This window comes from Homalodisca vitripennis, chromosome 2 (assembly GCF_021130785.1).
Source record: "Homalodisca vitripennis isolate AUS2020 chromosome 2, UT_GWSS_2.1, whole genome shotgun sequence".
NCBI lineage: Eukaryota > Metazoa > Arthropoda > Insecta > Hemiptera > Cicadellidae > Homalodisca > Homalodisca vitripennis.
This window is the reverse complement of record NC_060208.1, coordinates 56574253-56595030: the sequence shown is the minus strand read 5'-3', so window position 1 is coordinate 56595030 and position 20778 is coordinate 56574253. Positions and strand designations below refer to the sequence as shown.

At 34.0% G+C, this 20778-nt stretch overlaps 1 protein-coding gene across 3 annotated transcripts in view; it reads right to left on the bottom strand.

Moving 5' to 3' along the window:
- The window catches only part of LOC124354001 (5'-3' exonuclease PLD3-like), a 66707-nt gene that overhangs the window by 14831 nt on the left and 31098 nt on the right, over window positions 1-20778 (bottom strand). For all 3 annotated transcript variants that reach the window (XR_006921650.1, XM_046804112.1, XM_046804113.1), the window contains exons 3-9: window positions 19516-19683; window positions 18047-18227; window positions 16165-16299; window positions 15085-15276; window positions 9486-9608; window positions 8515-8654; window positions 1238-1400 (exon numbers count right to left, since the gene is read on the bottom strand). Coding sequence is in view for 2 of the 3 variants with exons in the window: in XM_046804112.1 (XP_046660068.1) it covers window positions 1238-1400; window positions 8515-8654; window positions 9486-9608; window positions 15085-15276; window positions 16165-16299; window positions 18047-18227; window positions 19516-19683 (1102 nt within the window). In the remaining variant the exon portion in view is untranslated. The remainder of the gene's footprint in view (window positions 1-1237; window positions 1401-8514; window positions 8655-9485; window positions 9609-15084; window positions 15277-16164; window positions 16300-18046; window positions 18228-19515; window positions 19684-20778) is intronic.

Below are 20778 nucleotides of genomic sequence, written 5' to 3'. Positions count from 1 at the left end.
GCGTCCCCCATGTACCCTCACGGATTACAGAAAAAGTGGCTTGTGGAAAGAGAAGTAAACAAAAGAGGTGCAGAGTTTGCTATGCAAATGGCAGAAAGAAATACGTGATGTGGCAGTGTTTAGAATGTGATGGACAGCCTGGGTTGTGTGTCCCACATTGTTTTGACCAATTCCATGACTAATGAAGCGTACCTTGGGGAGGATGGTTGGGTTGTAAATAGTAGTTTTTAGTGTTTTTTATCAATATATTTTTAGTTATACTAAGTGATTTGTTCCCAGTATTATTATAAACAATCGTTAGTGGTCTGTTTTTCAAAAACAATAAGGAAAACGGTGCGCGCTTCGAAGAGAGACTGGCCCCAGGAGCGTGTGCGGTAGATCTACTGCACGTTTTCAAAATGAATTCGGCTTTTTGGTGTTTGATGACCTTTCTGTACCAACCGTGTCACAACAACTAAATTGGTAAGTGAATACTAATAAAAAAAAATTAGCCTCTAGCAACATACATTACTTAATTTTTAGCAGCGAACGTGTTAATCATTTTTGAGTTTTAGTTGTTATTGTTTTAAAGTTTTAACTATGTATTTTCTCAAATTCAGAGTGCTTGTAATTGGTTATTATTTACCACTATTTTTTGTAAGTTATGCTAACTTAACTGCCACACAATTAGTATGCTATTGTTATATTGTGAATTAATTTAATCTCAAATAAGATTATGCACATTTGTATCAAATCACAATGACAAGTTCGTACCAATTACTGGGACTGTATATAGTATGTTGATGAGGATAAAGAGATTAACTTAACTGCCACACAATTAGTATACTATTGTTATATTGTGAATTAATTTAATCTCAAATAAGATTATGCACATTTGTATCAAATCACAATGACAAGTTCGTACCAATTACTGGGACTGTATATGGTATGTTGATGAGGATAAAGAGATTAACTTAACTGCCACACAATTAGTATACTATTGTTATATTGTGAATTAATTTAATCTCAAATAAGATTATGCACGTTTATATCAAATCACAATGACAAGTTCGTACGAATTACTGGGACTGTATATTGTATGTTGAAGAGGATAAAGAGATTGGATGTGTTACAATAGGATGTGTTACAAAAATGTGTTTTTGGTTTTATCCATGACTTCAGGGGAGGAAAATGTTATCTGACCATTATTTTACTAAAAGGTTTACAAACACAACAAGTGTGTTGTACTGGCACTCACCACAGTAATGTTGACTTTGAGACCATCAGAGATGTCTGTAAGCGACCGTAGGAACAGTTTCTCTGACTCTCGAGAGTGGGACCACCAGCTGACTAGTAGTCTGATCTCTACAGAGTTGTCTAAGGCGGCCGTTCGCAATGCTGTATCTATGTCCGCCCAGTACCTACACACAGCACAAACAGTAGTATCAGTAAGTGCTATACAATAGTAATAAGTTAAAGTTTTTAAAAACTTTAGAAAACAAATACATAATTTTTGGATCAACTAATGTTTTCTACTATAGGTGGCGCCACTGGAAATAAGTCTGTGCCAAATCGGCTAGTGATTTTATACCAAATTTAGTAGTTAAATTTAAAATAAAACTTTAAGTAACAAGTGAACTTGCAGACTCGTCAAGCGCTGAGACAATGGACAGTGAGTGACATTTTGGAACATTTGAGTGAGTAAAGGCGATAGTCGTAGATACGACCTAACCTCAATACAAGCTAACCAAGACAAGCACATGTCAATAAGCACGTCCCATCGCTCGCTGTTCGAACATCTGCACGGCTCAAGTACCAGTGCCTTCAGTACCTCCTGCAAGCACTGATAGCTCAGTGACATCGCTTCAGACTGTGACATATCAGCAACAGCGGACCTTGGATCGGATCCACGGCACGGCGAATACTTTTTGCTTCCGCAAATAATAAATAAATTGATTGTTTTAAAATAAACAATCAAAGGAACGTTTATTTAATCTGTTTTTAACCCGAATTTAAACCTTGTTATATTTATTATTTTTAATAGTTGTTGACCTGAATTTTAACTATTTTATATTTATAGTTTTTTAACCTGAATTTTAAATTTGTTATATTTATTATTCTTTATAGTTTTTAACCCGAATTTTAACACTGTAATATTTATTATTTTTAATAGTTGTTGACCTGAATTTTAACTTTGTTATATTTATAGTTTTTAACCTGAATTTTAAATTTGTTATATTTACTGTAATATATATTACTCAGAGGAGAATTGTTGTTACGATACGTCAAAGTGTTTGTGTCAATACAATAAAATGGTTTTAACGCGGGCAGGTCTAATTATGCATCCAATCAAATTGAGGAGGCGTTTGCCAACACAGACAATCTGGACGTTGACACAGAAACTCTTCTCACAAATATCTGCCTCGTTTTGAAAAAGTTAGAGGCTAATCACCCTCACATCACTTTGTCAGACCTTCAGCTGAATATCTCCAGCCTACTTCAGCGTTTGGACAACGCTTTAGCTTCTGAAAAGAATTCTGGGGCAGTTATTAAGGACCTTCAGTTGCAAACATCTTGACTCTCGAATCCCGACTGGAACGAGAAAAACAACAGCGGCAATCTGATCTCAACGCTTCATTTAACGAACTGGATATCATCCGTGAAGAAAAAAGACGTTGTTTTAAAAAATAACTGTTGGAATGCTCTCTAGCCTTACTGATGTAAAAACTAAGTTAAAAAATAAGTCTGATGAATGTCTATCATTGCAAGTCTTTAGTTGGCGAGAATGATTCAATTATTGCCTAAACTTAAGTCAGACCTTGCGGTTAGTAATAATCAAAAACTAGAATTGACTAGATTTGTAACTAATCTAAAATCCTCAGTTAAAAAAAGCTGAGGAAAAGTCCTGGCTTAAATGTAGATGGGTGGATGACACAATTCTCGATACTTTCTTTCAGTCTTTTAGTAGTAATAACAAAGACAGCTTATCCAGGGTAATTTTTATGGGTCCCTCTGTAACTCAGGTTGTGAAACCATGGTACTTGTAATGATGTAAAAGCTCTTTTAGGTGAACTTATGTTTAACAGCTTTGATTATGCGTTTTTGTGTGTTAGTAATAACACAGCTACTTTACAGCAAGATACTGGTTCGCACTTGAGCTTGCTGTTTGTTGACATTTCTAGTCACTTGGTTTACCATCTGGATTCATTGCTTGGCATTAAACTCAGTAGTTGCAAAAGCAGTAACAATTAAAACTGGCCTTCAAGGCAAACAGTTTCCATGAGTTGAGTTGCACTCACAAAACAATAGTTATGAAATGTGGCCTAAGTGTACTGGTCAATGCTAAGTTCATTAAACGAGGGCTTTTGCCAAAAAACTATGCCAAGTGCTGGGAGTTCGTTCAGTAACTGGTATGCACTGTTTGTCGATGGCCCTAGTGGCTTTTTGATAAGAAATAAGTCTGAGGTAGCTCCATCTGAGCCAACCACTGCAAGGCCCAATCATGTCCCAAAATGTTCACCATCCGCTGTCAATGTTCGTAATATAGACCAAGTTTTAAGTTCTAGCAATATCCAATTGTGATGGTGCTCCACCAACTAAAAAAATCGTGGAAATGGGTAAAGTAAAACCTAAGGGTATACGTACCAAAAATACAAATGTTAATTCCCTCCCAAGTAACCACATTGTAAAATGTACAAACCGTTTTTTCAAGCCCTTGAGTTGGAGAGTACCTGTATTAATGATACAACAATTTGCAATTCATCTGGTAAATGGCAACAAAAGTCGTTCATACGACAAACAAACAAACCTAGGGTTTCTGTAAAATGTACCAAATCAAAGTAGTTCTAAAGTGGGTAAAGAAACCTTTACTCATCGCAATGTCTTGCACTCAGATGTAAGAGTAAAGGTTTCTAGTGACATAAGCGGTCCAAAGTATACAATACAAGCAAATGAGAAGATTCAGGAAACTCCTATGTCTAATGTTTTGTTAATTGGGGACTCACTTCTGCGTTACTCAGGGAAGAGGTGTGCAGATGGTGGGGCTATCGTGGATATTAATCCGGGAGCTAAAATTTCTCATATTAAAGATTAAGCTTGGAAAATATAAATCTGCACAACCTAAAATAATATATCTACTTGTTGGTACAAAACAACCTTGTTCATGGTTATAATGGGGGGCCTGGGTATAATGGTGGTTGGGGTAAGCGCACAGTGCTTCACTCTATGGCTGACCTGTTGAGTTACAGCAAAACAAGAATTCCCAAACTCTATCATAATTGTAAATAGTGTTCTGACAAGAAAGGATATCAATCAGAAAGCCCTTTTTTATTTTAATGAGCAGCTAATGCTGATGTGCAATAATTTCAACGTAGAGTTCCTTGACACTAGCGCTGTGGTTAAATATCATCATCTAGCGCGTGATGGGACACACTTGAATCGGAAGGGAAGTGACTGTTTTGGTGATCTTATTTTTCACTCATTGAAAATAATTTATGAGGCTGTGTCTGCTGAGCCAAAAGGTGTGTGTCCCAGCCCTCAGATATCCATACTGATGATTCAGTTTCCCCTTCTTTAATTAGTAACCTGTCGGGAAAACGGCACCGAGACTTTACCAACAGTTGTAGAGTAGCTCAAGTTAATATTAGATCACTGAATACAGGCTTTGAGGAGCTGTGTTCGGTGATTGAGGACTTCCAGTTTGACCTGTTGGGAATCACAGAGTCATGGTTATCTTCTGAGACCCCCTCTCATGTTTTTGATGTCCCTTGCTATTCACTCCATCGTTGTGATAGACCCACTGGTTTGGGAGATGGTGGTGGAGGTTATAGCTCTCTATGTAAAACAAGAAATTAAGTTTGTTCGTCTTTATCTTCAAAATGTTGACAACCGTATTGAATACATCAGCGGTGTGGTTAATCTTTAAAGGTTTGAAGCTACTTATCTGCATTGCATACAGGCCCCCAGACGTTCCTTATTCGAACCTTGAGCTCCTTAATCCACGCTCTGTACATCGACGAGTCACCAGGTGTTGATTCAGTGATTTTGCTGGGTGATTTGAATGTGAATCTTCTGAACCAAAAGAGGGCAGATGTAAAATATCTCGAAAGAATTTTTTCAATCAATGGGCCTTTCTCAGATTATTAAGGAGCCCACACGTGTCACAGAAAGTTCATTTTCACTTATTGATTTGATTAATTGTAGACAAGAACCCATTACCTTGACGTAGGAATGGTTGATACCTCCAACATTTTTACTCACAATGGTAGACGGAATCACCGACCACAGGTTGACTTACTGTGACGTGCCTTGCAAAAAATCCAAATCCAAAGAAAAGTTTATTACATATAGGAATTTTAGAGATTTTGACGGTGATACGTTTATTGATGTTGCTTCCAATATACACTGGGATAACATAATGACTCATCGAAACGTGGATGATATCGCTAATGTGTTAACATCAAAAAATAGTCCAAGTGTTTGATGAATGTGTACCCTTGGTGAGAAAAAGAATAACAAGAAAGAAAGCTCCTTGGAGAGATTCAAACATAGCATACCTTACAAAAAAGAAGAATAATTGTAAACATACTTATTTGTCTCTGAAAACACAGGTTTCTAGGAATGCATACTGGCAGGGCTCGTAACGCACTCAATGTGGCCATACGATCAGCGAAAAGGAAGTATTTTACTGATACTTTGAATACAAAAAACTCTAAAAACTTTCTGGGCTACTTTAAGAGATGGTGGTTTGATGAGGTCAGTTGACGAAAGGACCATTCTGTTGAACTAGAAGATTTAAATCATTACTTCTCAACTATGGGTTGTAACGGGACAGTGAGCACAGAAAAACTGAAATTCTTTAACAGTAACAAATGTGCAGGGATAGATTCTACTTTCACTTTTTCTCCTGTATCCGAAAGTAAGGTAAAGGAGTTGATGAACAGTATCACAAGTACTGCATTTGGTGTGGATGGAATATCCATAAAAATGGTTAGAGGCCTGAGTCCCTTTTGCATTGGAGCAGTTTCTCACCTGGTTAATGTATCATTGAAAACTGGCAACTTCCCTTCTAGTTGGAAGCAGAGCGTGGTGGTTCCTCTGCCAAAGAATCTCAAATCCTACCTTAGTTTCAGACTTTCGACCTATCTCAATCCTTCCTGTCATCTCCAAAATACTGGAAAAAGTTGTGGCAGAACAACTAGTCTTATATTTAGAATCTGAAGGATTACTTCCTGAAACACAGTCAGGATTTAGGCAGGGTTTTAGCACTTGCTCAGCACTTCTCAATGTCATTGATGAAATTATTTCAGCTAAAGATAAGGGCCTAGAGAGTGTGATTACTTCCCTTGACTTCTCCCAAGCCTTTGACTCGGTGAATTTTGATTTGTTGCTAGCAAAGCTAGATTTTACCAGTTTTGATGATATCTCAGTTAGATGGTTTTTCATCTTATTTGTCTGGGCGTACGCAACGTACAAGGTAAACGGGAAGTTATCAACAGCATTCCTAGGTTCGTCGGTGTTCCTCAAGGCAGTTGCTTAGGACCGATTCTCTTTCTTATATACACAGCAGATTTGAAAGAACACTTAAGTCACTGTTCTTTGCATTCCTACGCGGATGATTCACAGCTATTGATTTCTTTTTAAACCCTCTGAAACGGCTGAGGCTGTCCGTCATGTCAATACTGATTTAGTGAGTGTAAAGAAATGGTCAGACGATCATGGTTTGCTATTGAATTCTAATAAATTGTTCTGTGATGCTTGTAGACCGGTTATCTTCGAGTAGTCAGTCTGTGAATAGCTGCGCTGAACGGTGTATATTTGTGGACGGTAAGCTTTTGATGGCAAGTAATAGTCTAAAGATTCTTGGTGTTACTATTGACCCCCAACTCGATTTTTAATCATGTCAAAGCTATATGTAAAAACAGTGACAATGAGATTAAAGGCCCTTTACAGATTAAGCACAATTTTGCCAAGAATCTTCCAAGCTTGAAATTGTTCGGTCAACAATATTTCCTGCTATACATTATGCTCTTCCAGCTTTTGCTTGTTGTCTGACTCAGGAAAACTTGATGATACTTACTCGTCTGCAGAACAGAGCACTGAGATTCGTTTACAATCTGAAAAAATTCGACCACATCAGCGAGTACAGATTAAATGCTAAGGTGTTGTCTATCATGGATGTCTCCGACTTGCAAACCGTCAATCTGGTCCACAAAATTCTTCAGACGGGAAAACCTGAATACCTCAGGAATAAGCTGGTATTCAGGCAAGAAATTAATGTGCGTAGTACCCGTCAGAACAGCCTATTGCACCTACCAAAGACAAAGCTGGAAACGGGGAAAAAGGGTTTTAGGTTACTTTGGACCAAAGAAAACACAATGCTTTGCCACCTACTTTAAAAAGTTATAGCTGTAAGAAATTTAAGGGGAGTGTGAAGGTGGTGTTTGCCTGACCCATGCATATGCATCAGGTTAGTTTAGTTTTTTATAGTTTAGTGTTTTACGTTTATTTTATGGTTTACGTTATTGTTCTCCAATGTATTCTATATGTCTGAACAAGAGTTTTCATGAAAAACAGTTTTTGTACTGATGGACGCTTGCTAAATAAAGACCTTATTTATTTATTTATTTATTTATTATCCTCAATTGTAAAATATTTAGTGAAATAACAGTTTGAGGTAACATTAGATCACTTATTCAGCCATCCCAGACAGTTGGCATTTTAGATTATTACTCCACGGACATTAGTTCAAATTCTAATTCGAGCATGGAATTTTCCTACACTTACAATGAACAACTACAAGAAATAAAATTCTTTAACACAGTAAATTCCGAGATTTGTTACCTGAAAATTATAAAAGTAGTGTCTATTGTACTTTGATTCAATGATGTTTATTAAGCAGTTTTAATGGATTGTAATTTTTGGGAATGCAGACTTTTAAATTTATGAACTATTTGGATATTTTTGTGTGATAAAAAACTTATATTACATAGTATATTTTTAAGGCAAAAGGATACTTTAAAGACCTACAAGAAACAACATTTTACAAGAGAAGAAAAGATTTGTTTCACCAAAAGAAGGAATAAATAATAGCCTACTGAAAAATTCACTTTTAATGTTTGCAAAATAAACAAATTTGTGAAGGATTGTTTCATCTTTTTCTTTTATTTATGAATACCAACAAAATGTATAATACAGAACAGTTGTGGAATTTTCCTATCAAAAGTACCATCTACCGTATCACCACCTACAAACAGTGGCAGGCAGGAAGCGAGGTAAACAGATGATGTTACAAAAATTAAGTAAAAAGATGGGCAAAATAAAATGTAGTAAATTGTAGTGCTGTTGAGTGCAATCTAACCTGACCTAACTGACTAAACATTAAACTAATCTACAGTTAAAAAAGCCTTTAATTGCATGTCTTCCAGAAACACTCCAGCCTTTCATTAAAATGAACAGGGAAAGGAAGATATTGTGGTATGAAAGGGGTCTTTTATAAAGATATTAGGTTAATCAAATTTATACTTATTCACTCACCTAGGTTTTGAAGTGTAGATAAACGTTGGAAAGTAGTCCATTACCGCAATAAAGATAAACTTGTTAGCTTTGAGGATGGTGGAGGTTATTGCATTTCCATCCCCAGTACGACCTTTAGTACAGAACTGTGGTGGCGAACTCTAATACACAGAAGAAAAAATTATACATTTGTGAAAACTAAAATACAATGCTTAAACTACTCATATTTCTTTACAAACTGTATTAAATTTTTAAGAAACCATCCACATGAATAAAATAAAGGTGAATAAAACAACAAAATTAAAAACGCTTCACTATTAATACCATCATTAATCATTGATCTCAGATGAAGACAATACTGTTATTACAATATAACTACTGAAATTTGAATGCCCAACTCCAACACGTTAATTCTTTATTTATCTACAGTTACATCAATAGAATATATTAGGCACTTTGAAGGACAAGAGAAAACTATTATTTGATATAAACATGATACGTTAAAAACAATATTCAGTATAAATTACAAATATATCCATTTATGAAAAAATTCAACAGTTTGTAATAAATTATCTGCCTTTACTTTTACACTGTAATGTAATTTTTAGTTAGGTTTTGAAATAAGACAATGTGGGCTTTTTGAAAAATAAGTTTTGGTTAATTATAAAACAAACCTAAACATTAAGAAGTTGTTTATTACATACAATTTAAACTCCACAACACTAAGATATTTTCTTACATAACAGCTGCCTAAAAGAAGGCACACTAGTCATAGCTACAAAAGAGTTTTTCAATCCCTCATAGAATGCTGTTAACTTGTTAACCACTACGATATCCAGTATATGGCACTGCCACACTTATACGTATTAAGGTGACACAATCACAGCTCCAATGCCACTACTCCCTCATGCACCACAATATCAGAACATACTTATTAAATTTTAAAACAACACAAGTATTTTAGTCTTGAAGAGACTATCTAATCCACTTACGGAAAGGTAGACAAGGCCATTGGTGGAAAGATTCATAGGCGTCTCCTCATTGTAAGGTGTAGAGAGAGAGTCCGGCCATTTATCCGGAATCTGGGCTCCCTCAGCTCCCATCATCCAGTAAACCTAGGCAACAAGGATTTCAGTATATGATCACAAGGGCCACTTTGTGATTATGTATTAACAAAAATTCATGTTGGAATTATTCACACAATAATAAATCACAATTTTTTATCATTTTATGTTTTCTTTATATATCTAAATCATGAAATTTAGTATTTCACAAACACATAGCTATCAAGAAACAAATGTTACTAATAAGGTCGTCCATCAATATATGCCAATCCAGAATAATGATCTTACTTATTCCTTCATTTTATCTTAGTCATCAATTAAGATCTAACTTTAAAAAACCAACAAGACTGCATTTGTTTCCCTTTCCCCTATTGCTGTAAAAATTCAAAACGATTATCTTTCACTCTAAGATTTACATAACAAATTTGTTTTCATTATGCATCAAGTTCAGAGGGGCAACAGAGTAGGAGAAGACAGATCTATTTTCACTTAATTTTTTTTTATAAATATTCTTGTAAACACTTGCAAATACGTAATTTACAAGTGCTATTTTTGTATTCCAACATACCAATGATATTATTTTGTTTACTCAGTTATTCTTGGACCATACCAGTAAAAATAAATTAATGTACAGAAAAAAAGGCTTGAGATTGACATAAGACGAGTTTATTTTGGTATAGGTTGGCCACCATGAACGGGATCTTATATCTGTCAAACCAAAGTGATTGCTGAAACTCAGTGTTAGTTCTGGCTATCTGTCTCACTAAGATTTTCTGTGAGTCCCTCTAGCCTATGTTCTCAGTCTGTAAATGCCTACATCAATTTTCTTTAGTCCTTATGTGTTTTGAATGTTGTGAAGTGATATGCAGCAAACTATTGAAAAACTTTCTCATCTTCATTTGAAATAATTGTTTTTCCAAAATTATATCACTATGGAATTAATTAGTTTTGGCCAATTAAAAATTTTCTGTTAGTTTATTATATGTCTATGATAACATATAATACATGTAATTTTATTTATAGGTTATATTATAACTATGCAGTATCATAAAAACCCAACATTTTATTAAATTTATATTTTGGTTAAAAGTCAAACAACTGAAAAGGGCTAATTTTGGTAATTTACATTTGTATCTGTAGTTATTTTTATCTGTAGTTTTTTTTTATCTTTCATGCTATTTCATAAATGTTGTATTTGTTTAACCTATAAAGTACAGTAATTATATAAATATAACAAAAATATAGCAATAAAGCAGAGTCTTTTTCTGCATATTTTTTATAAATTTAAGTAAAAAAGTTTTCTTTTTATGGAAATATTAGTTTTGACTGTTTATAAAGTAAATACCTAAAACAAATACGTTTGTTATTTTCAAATAGCTCAATTTTATGAGCTATATAAAAATAGTTGTAATGAAATTGTATAGCTTTTTAGCAATGAGGAAATTTTATTGTAACTTTGTATTTTAATTAATTCACAGAAGTTTTCACGAAACAATTTCTAGTGCAAACATATTAACCCTTTTAACCCGGGAGAAAAAACTATGTTCTCTTAAAATTGCCACGCCAATTTTATGAAAGTCTCATAAAACTACTGCATGCTCACTGCTTTGTTTTTGTACGTTTTTTTTATAACAAATTATTTTTCTGATTTCTACTCAGGCTATTGTAATGTTTCTGGTACCAAAATTTGCAGAATATAGATACTATATGTTTTTTATGTTAATAAACTTTTAAAAATGTTAAAAAATAACTTTTAAGCCTTAAAACTACAAGAAGTAATAAAAACTTTACCACAGAGACCTAAATATTTCAGTTCTGCATTTAATTAGCTATAATATATCAAAATTTCATACCCTTAGAGGAACAAATAATAATAATTTTATGATAAAATAAAATTGTTATGTGCCAATTTTTGGAAAAATAAAAATAAAAACAAATACAAATCACTCACAAATATCATCAAAAGGAGTTCCAATCATTGAACCAATGAAGTTTTTTCACTATCACTAAGTCACAAAATCTATTTACACATTTTTACATACACTATTTTATATATTTACAATTTTTTTTTAATCTGGTAGGCCTAATTGCAAATGTGTTTGGGCAAACACATTGGATGGCAGCCCTTTTGGCAAAGAGAACAGACAGTTCTAGATCTCTTTCTATTACTCCTGTTACATTTGGTGCCCTTATCAGAACAAACCCAACAAGTTTTCACTTGAATCTCCAGCAGTTCTAATTCATCCATTGACGTGGTCTGCACCAACCTTGACCATAACATCCTTAAAGTTGACATACTTTGCTCGGGCCTCTCTGACCACACAGAACAACTCACCACATTAAATATTCTAACTCTGCCCAAAAAACTAACAACATCGACAAGGAGACATCTAAATGAAAATAACCTCTCAAGTCTAAAGGAATTATTTGCACTAGAAACTGGGAAAGGCTTTACCAGGAGCCTCAAGCTGAGGAAAGTTATTCAGAATTGATCAGCACCTTTACATCAGGTCTTGATATAACATGTCCCTTAAAAACATCAAGATGCAAGCCTAAATGTCTGAAATTTAAAAATATATCTTACCATGAAGCTGAGAAGTAAGAAAACTATTTATGATGGCACAAGAAAAATATGTTAAAAGTAATAAGCCAGAAGATAAACTAGATTTCATAAAAAAGGCCTATGACTTTAAATTAAGAGACCTTAAGAGGATGGCAAATGAAGACCATATAAATACAAATAGCAATAAAACCAAAGCCATCTGGGACGTGATCAACAGTGAACGGGCGCCCAAAAAACAGTTAGAGACCAGTACATGGCAGCTAAACATGGGGGATGGTACTATAAGCAATATTGACCGAATATCAAGACTTTTTAATGAATACTTTACATGGATTGCTGAAGAAACACTCCAGACAGACCCACTAATTTAAACACATTGACAAAGACAAAACCGACTGTTTATTAACTACTTTTCAGTTGACAAACCCGGACGAGGTGCTCAAAATTATTCAGTCTTTAAAATTTTCCTCTTCTGCAGGAGCAGATGAAGTTTCATCAAGGATGGTTAAAACATGCAGTTACGAACTTTGCCATCCGCTGAGTAATTTAATAAACAAGTCTTTGACTGAGGGGATCTTCCCTTCAAAAATGAAATTATCTAAAGTCTACCCTTTACATAAAAAAGGTAGCAAACATGAGCTACAGAACTTCAGGCCGATATCCCTTGTATCAACATTTTCCAGTCTTAGAAAAAATTGTGCTGAAAAGGCTCCTAAACCATTTACTAACAAAAAATCTTCTTACAGAAAGACAACATGGTATCCTAGCTGGAAGATCCACCACAACTGCTCTTACTGATTTAATAGAGCACATAATCAATAACATTGAAGAAGGAAATAATGTCACCACTACTTTTCTTGACTTAAGTAAAGCGTTTGACTGCTTAGATCATCATTTGGTCTTGGCTAAAATAAGTTTTTTTGGCATTAAGGTGATGGCACTACAATGGTTCAAGAGCTACTTAAGCGACCGGAAACAAATAGTGACAATACAGCTCACAACTAAAGGGATAACCAAAACAGCAACATCCCCACCACTAGCCATGACTCGGAGGTGTTCCTTAAGGTTCAGTGCTGGGCCCTGTTTTGTTTATCTTGTTTACCAGTGACTTACCAAATTATATTGACACATACTGCTACCCAGTCATGTATGCAGATGACACTGTTCTGACCACCTCTCACAAATCGACAGAGCTTCTTGAGATTAACACCTTCATTTCAGTTAACATGGCCCATCAATATTGCTTATAAAATGACCTAGTTTTCAATGAATAAAAAACTCAACACATCATATTTGGAAAAAACAAGGACAAAATAACATGACTTTGAAATCTCTTGCTACACAAAACATTTTCGACTGACGTTAGATGACTCTCTCTTCTGCAGCTTTCATATTGATTCTTTGTGTCATCAGCTCAGCACAGCAGTGTTTGCCCTAAGAAGAATAAAATCTGTAAGTACTCTGGAAGCCGCCCGAACAACTTATCATGCAATATTTGAGAGCAAAGTCCAATACGGAATTGTACTATGGGGAGCATCCTTAAACAACAACCTTCAACAAGTTTTGGTTCTTCAGAAACGGGCAGTAAGAATAATGGCTGACACTGCACCGTGGGACAGCTGCAGAGATGCATACAAAAACCTAGTTTTACTGACCATCACATCTCTTTACATACTTAAAGTCATCATGCTTGCTGCTAACTTAAACTTGACAAGAAACAATCGTCACGGTCAAACCACAAGACATGGACTTGACTACAACTTACCTGCTCACAGGACTGCTCTGTTTGCAAAGAAACCCTCATATGCTGGAGCTAGACTATATAATGCTTTACCTATCGAGCTCAAGACAATTGAAAAAAAAAACTAAAAATGTACTGTATTCCTGGCTTGTGAAGAAATCAATTTACACAATCAGTGTATTCCTTGAACATGCAAATAGCCACAACAACTATTAAAAATTTACAAGGAACTAAAGAAAATTTATTTCCATTACATTGTATTGATTTTCATTTATATTATTATGTATTTACACCTGTTCTAAACTTGATGTTTATGAATAAGTATTCTGTATTATATTATTTTATATATTATATTATATCTGTATTATATTATATATAACCCCTAAAGAGGGGCTAAAGTTAAGATTTTTTACGTAATTTTAATTACAAAAAGTTTTCATTCCTCTCATGAAAAATATTTTAAATCTAAAAATATTATTGTTTGTATCAATGCTGTAGTCTACATTTCCTGAAAAAAGTGTTTAAAAAATTAGGTTAGTATTCTATTTTTGGCGATTTTATACATAAAAGCTTGCAAAGTGCTAAAAACAGCATGACCATTCTGAACTTCTAGAATAGCCACCAGGTCTAGGTTAACAATTCCAGTTATCCTTGACATTGTACAGTTAAAAAAATGCATATGAAATATTTTCATAGACATAGGTTTTGAGTAACTGTACTGAGAAATCACCTTTTATAATGTCATAAAATAGTGGAATCACTAATAACATTTATAAAGTAATTTTAAGATTTTGTTGAAGTAGTAATTCATAATATTATAATATACAGATTAGTATATGTTGTTGCTAGCTTGGAAGTGAATGAGTTTACCATTACTTTAATAGATTTTATTGACAAAATAAGATTTTAAATTACATAAGAGTATAATATAGTCTAGATAAGACATTACTATTGTAACACCATTAACTATACAAGTTTCTAGCCTGGCTATACAAACCTATAAGGACAAGTACTGATTCTCAATTGTGATATCCCTAGATCAATAAATTTAAATGAAATCTGAACTCCAGATGTGCCTAAGAATCAGAAACATGGTGCAGGCAGATGAATGTCAACACAATAAGCATGGTTTATCATGTAACCTAGTCATCTCAAATCTGAGTCAGGTCTTTAATACAACCTATTAAAAACACAAAGTTACATCTACCAGTCAGTGTACTTACATCAAACAGCTTCCCTATATCATCAGTGACGCAAGGACAGTCTTGGACGTAGATACCCATCTCTTTGACCTCAGTGAGTGACCGCCAGTCACTGTTCGCACTCCCAATATAGGCGTGCCGTCGGTCAACCAGCCACAGCTTGGTATGAAGAATCCCACTGCCGATCAACCGTGGGAAATTGAGACTTCGGACCTGAAGAGGTAAACAGGTTAATTGGCGCCAAACTTCTCTGGTCTCATCAATAAGCATCTCTCTCACAGCTCTACTTATACCTCCTCTGTATAACTCTTGGACTTGTGTGTTCTTTCATCACCTCAATAATCTTACTGCAGGGATTATCAAGAGAATAATGTAACCTAGGCTGACTTGACAGTCTGGATAGTAGGAGAGAATATCACTTAATCCAGTTTGCCAGATTATCCTCCATAAATCGTTATTTAAAAAATCATTACCTCATTGAATACTAGGAATCTATCAAACACATACACATATATTATGTTTTAGTAGGCACACCACCCACTCACAGATTCAACTAAGGTCTATCATTGGTTTAAAATTTACAGCAAATAATTGCTAGCATACACTAAACTGACCAACATATCTATTCCTTTTATTTTAATAGTTCAAAATGTCTCTCTACTTAAAAGTGTGCACAAAGCAACTTTATACCTTGATTCTAAACCATTAAGCACATATAGAATGAATATTTTTGACATTTTTAAAGTCAATTTTCAATAACAGGATAAAGATTATTTAAAAAAGTATATATAGTAATTAAACACCCTTCACCTTAGTTCCTTTGTAGTCTGTGCACAGATACTGAAGAATCGTGTTACCTCTTCTGAGACAAGAGGCATCAGGCTACATTTAAGTTTATTTACTAAGGTAATTTTGGACAAATATCTTGATTGATATTAGCATACCAATATAAACACAATAATTTAACATGTTGACTGCGGTAAACTCAGTATGACCATTCAGCATATAAAACCGGTGTAACTGTTAATTCCATATTTGTCCTGTCCTCTACAATACTATTGGAAACTTGACCAAATATCACATGATGAAACAATAAATTACCTCAGCAGCTTTCTCCCTCACTAGGACCTCAGTGTCTTTGTTAGGTTGACTCTGCGACGGGTAGTTTTGAGCAATTTTCACAGTCAATTTTCTCTTTGTTCCTGCCAACAGGATTGCGTCAAATATTTGTTGGCCCTAGAACATAGAACATTAAAATAATAGAATGTATTATATTCACTTTGAATAGTCCACGATTGTTTAGAGTGACTAAAATTAGGTTCATAACCTATCATAAATCAATCCATTAGTGAAATATGTCTTTCTATGGTGACATGTTATAGAATACAAATTATAACTGTCATAACAAATAACTTTATTTTTTTACAACTACTCAAAACTGTATTTACAAATCATAATCCTAATAATATTATAAATGCAAAAGTGCCTTTGTTTGTTTGTTTTGCTTTCTCGAATAAACTATTCAACCAATCACGCTGAAATTTGACAATATAGACCTATTCTCATTTGAAAAATCCCTCCGGGCTACACCCCACTTTAAGGTAGCGGAAAAATCCCACCTTGGTTTCCCCAAATTGTGAAATATTAATTAAAAGATCATTTCCAATATAATCGATGGTTATGTGTAAACATTGTTTATTATTTTAAATTTGTTTACATTTACAGTGAGTACAAATATTTATAATTTCATTTTAAATTTCAGCGATTAGGTAGGTACTAATCTATTTTACAAAATTCTCAAAAACATAAGATGGTGAGAATTTGACACTGAAGACTCACTTTGAAGCAGTCGGCAAGAACTATGCTAGATGAAAGTTCGTTGGACTGTGCTTTTGATCTAATGTACTAATTCCAGCTCTAATTGTTCTAAAATATTAACAATATTTTTTAGTTTTTAAAGAAACAAACGCATATTGTCATTGTTAATGTACTTTTAACTGGATATTTTTATCAAGTATTAAGTATTAGATCTTAAAGACAATGTTACTATTTAACAAAGTAAATTAGAATGGCCATAAATATACACTTTTTGACTTATTTTCTTAATCATGTCAACAAGACAAACTCAACATTAGCGTCGGACATATAATACACTCAGACTAGCAGTAGTCATACATGTGCAACGTCTTCTTAATTGTGTGCAAAGGAGCGGGTAACTGCTAGCAGTTCAGATATATGAGACAATCTACCCTTTACTTTACATTTTGACTGTTATCAAACCTAAATTAGTTGTCTTTTGACAAAAGTAGGGTTTGCAGAGCAGTATAAATATATATATATATATATATATATATATATATATATATATATATATATATATATATTTACTGGATCAGAAAGGAAGCAAAATCAGTAATGGATAGAAAAAATACTAACATCAAAGTAAATTACAAGGACTATAAAAATACATTTTTGAAGATATTTTCTTGATCGTGGGAAGAGAAGGCAAACTCAACATTAGTGTCAGAAGTACAATTCATTCAAAACAGAAGTTATCATACAGATGCAAAAACCTACGAATTTGCATGTAAAGCCATGGGTAACTGCTAGTCTAAAATTAAAATGAGGTAGTAACTTTGTCTTAGCAATCTGCATAATACTATTGATCTAGCACTATATAACTACTCAAAAGTTTCTAAAACTTAGATGTAAACAAATGTTTCTACTACTTTGGTAAACTACAGCTGAAAGTGTCAACAGCTGCTTAGGGTCAGTTAACTTTGGATTACGTGTTGTAAATACTATAATTATTTTCCAGAATTATTAAATATCCTTAGACACTTTTCCAATGTTTCTCACCTTTCAAACCTTCCTTGGACTTCTACAAATATTTAAAAACCAAAATTAGCCAAATTTGTCCGGCAGTTCTTGAGTTTAAGTGAACACACACACATTTCACTGTGAATAACATGTATATTCCCACCTGAACTCCAGTTGGGAACTTCCCCGCTGTGCCATCAGTCAGGGTCCAGTAATATGAGGCGATCTCGATTGTGGCTGTGGCCTTAGCCAACATCTCTGACCAGACAGCAAATGTGGATGGGTAGGGAGTGGTGCCGTTCCGATAGCTCATACCATCTGGTATCGACTCCACTAAAGAAAACCTAAAACATTTCAGCAATCAGAATACACAATTCCCAATCAGGTACATCCCGGGATTTAGTACAGTACCTCTTGTGCTCAATGGAGTAAATGTTGCTGTGAATGTCATTAATGCGGTTTTATTGTTTGCTCTCTTAATTATTTGTTAAATATGAGCCCATGCTTAAAGGAATATCTCAGACTATCATTTACCCCGTAGAGTACACGATTGCTTAATTTTTTAAGTAAATTAATTTTTAGGTACTCCTTGGGATACTTAAAGAAACAAATTGAAATATTTTTTTTTAATGAATAATTACAAAGTCTACAAACTTTTCCATTAATACTATGTTTAACATAAAAAAAAGACTACAGATTTTTCCATTATTGAAAAGTTTGATGGCGTATAAAAGTCAAGAAATTAGCTGTCACCATGAACATGGTTAAAACAAAAATTAAAAATTAAATAGATTCACAAACTTTTTACGATATTCAGGTAATTAGCAATATTGTCAGTTGAAACTTTTTCTATGGAATAGATTGTTTGACGATATAATATTCAGAAGCAAACACACATTATTATTAAGTTTTGTACGCTCATAGAACAGTATATCATTAAACAGTAATCAAGTGAAACATTGATATAAAGGCCTGAGCATTGCCCTTGGAAAAGCATTCTACCATTAAAATAAAAGTTTTCACACAGAAAAACCTCTTTGCTGTTGCTGAAAAGACCATTTGAAAAATTTAGACAAATCTAAATCTATTTCAACAATTTTTAAGAAAATGAATACAACTAGTTCTTTTATATGGAATATATAGATGGAGCTGAATACCCAAAGTATTCAGATAGGAGAATCAGAGTATTTCAGAAGATTTATTTAACGCCTTAGAGGCCAAGTGTAAAATTCAACATAACTTATAGACAGCATGCAAACTAAGGTATAAAGAGTTTCACTTTAAAATTACTTGGTATCTATACACAGCCAAGATTTTATAAATAGTTTATATCTTAAAGAGCCAACCCAATAAACTCAGACACTAACACAAGTTACAAAGTTAATAAAACTGAACAACCAGTTCATATACTGTACATGCACAGATGATGATTGACAGGTCATTGCTTCAAAGATTTTGTTTCTGTTAGATGGCACTAAATATAACGATAATTATCTAATAAAAGGTTTTTTAATGTTTAATTTGCTAAATATAACTAGTAAGTGTGAACAAAAGAATCAAGTAAACAAAAATAAGCATAGAAAATGATAAAAACTTTGTCAATTTGAGAGTGAATGCACAGTGCAGACTCACCTACACTCAGCCTGACACTTGCGTAACGAGTCCCAGTCCACCTGAGCTGCCGCCTGAGCTTGTCTGTCTGCGTGGTCCAGCAGCGGTAGTAGTACTACCAACACGATCAACACCAGGATGATTGAGATAGGCACACACGATGGTTTGAACCAGCCCTTCTGACCCCACCTTCCAAGAAAGATTATATGTTATTGATTTATCTGTGCTATACCTAGAAACACTGAGTGAACCTCATTATGGGCTATGATATACTGTTTTTTTGAGAAAGGTGATTAATAGCACAATAATTAAAGCTGACTGAGGAAACGTTAGAGTTGTAAATGTAACGACTTCAAACAACAGTATACAGTTATGGCTGCATTGTTAATTTTCTGAAATCCAGTTACCTCTATACCTTACTTGCCAAGAACTGAACACATTTGTAAGACTCTATCAACAAAGGGCATAGTATAGAAGTCAGGTAACACAGAGAGACCAATTTCAACACGTATTCACATCAATCTATCTTTGTGAATGTTTAGCTCCAGTTCACCTTCCTCATAGTGCAGCAACTGAAATCTGGAATGTAAGAGATCCAAAAAAAGTCAATGACAAAGAAGCTCATAACGAACTTTTTCTAATGTTTTGACATGAGAGATACTTAGAATACAAAATGAAGTGTATGTAGGTGAAGAAGTATTCCCACCAAGAAACACCAAGTTGCACAAAGTTGTGTACAATTGAGTGCACTACGATGTATTAGACATAATGAAGGAGCCTAGTTTTTACACATGATGTAGCTATGGTGGGAAGGGTTGATTCATTGTGAATGAATCAGTCAACTTATCTTTGACATTCGACCACCAAGTAACCGATGATTTGAGCTAAATACCTATCATTGAGGAAACCAACAGAAAACATTTTCTATTAAATTAAAAATTAATTAAGAGTTTACATGTAAGGCTAAATAAACTCATTTTGAACTCACAATTTTATGCACAGCACCCATTGCATAAAACCACTTTATGAACCACAAATAAGAACATTAGAGGAGCACAAACTAATTTCACTGATTGGCAGACTCAGATTTTAATTAACTGTGATAACTTTAAACCACTCAGGTATTAATCAACTCAAGACGTAATTAAAAAAGATAGAAAAGATTGTTGAAGCTACATAACCAGCCAACTATATGAGGCAGTGCTAATAACTGGTTGTGATTGTCGTAATTCATTGTAATCTGTTAGTGATAACAGTGAGCTGTAATGTTAAACTTACTAGTAA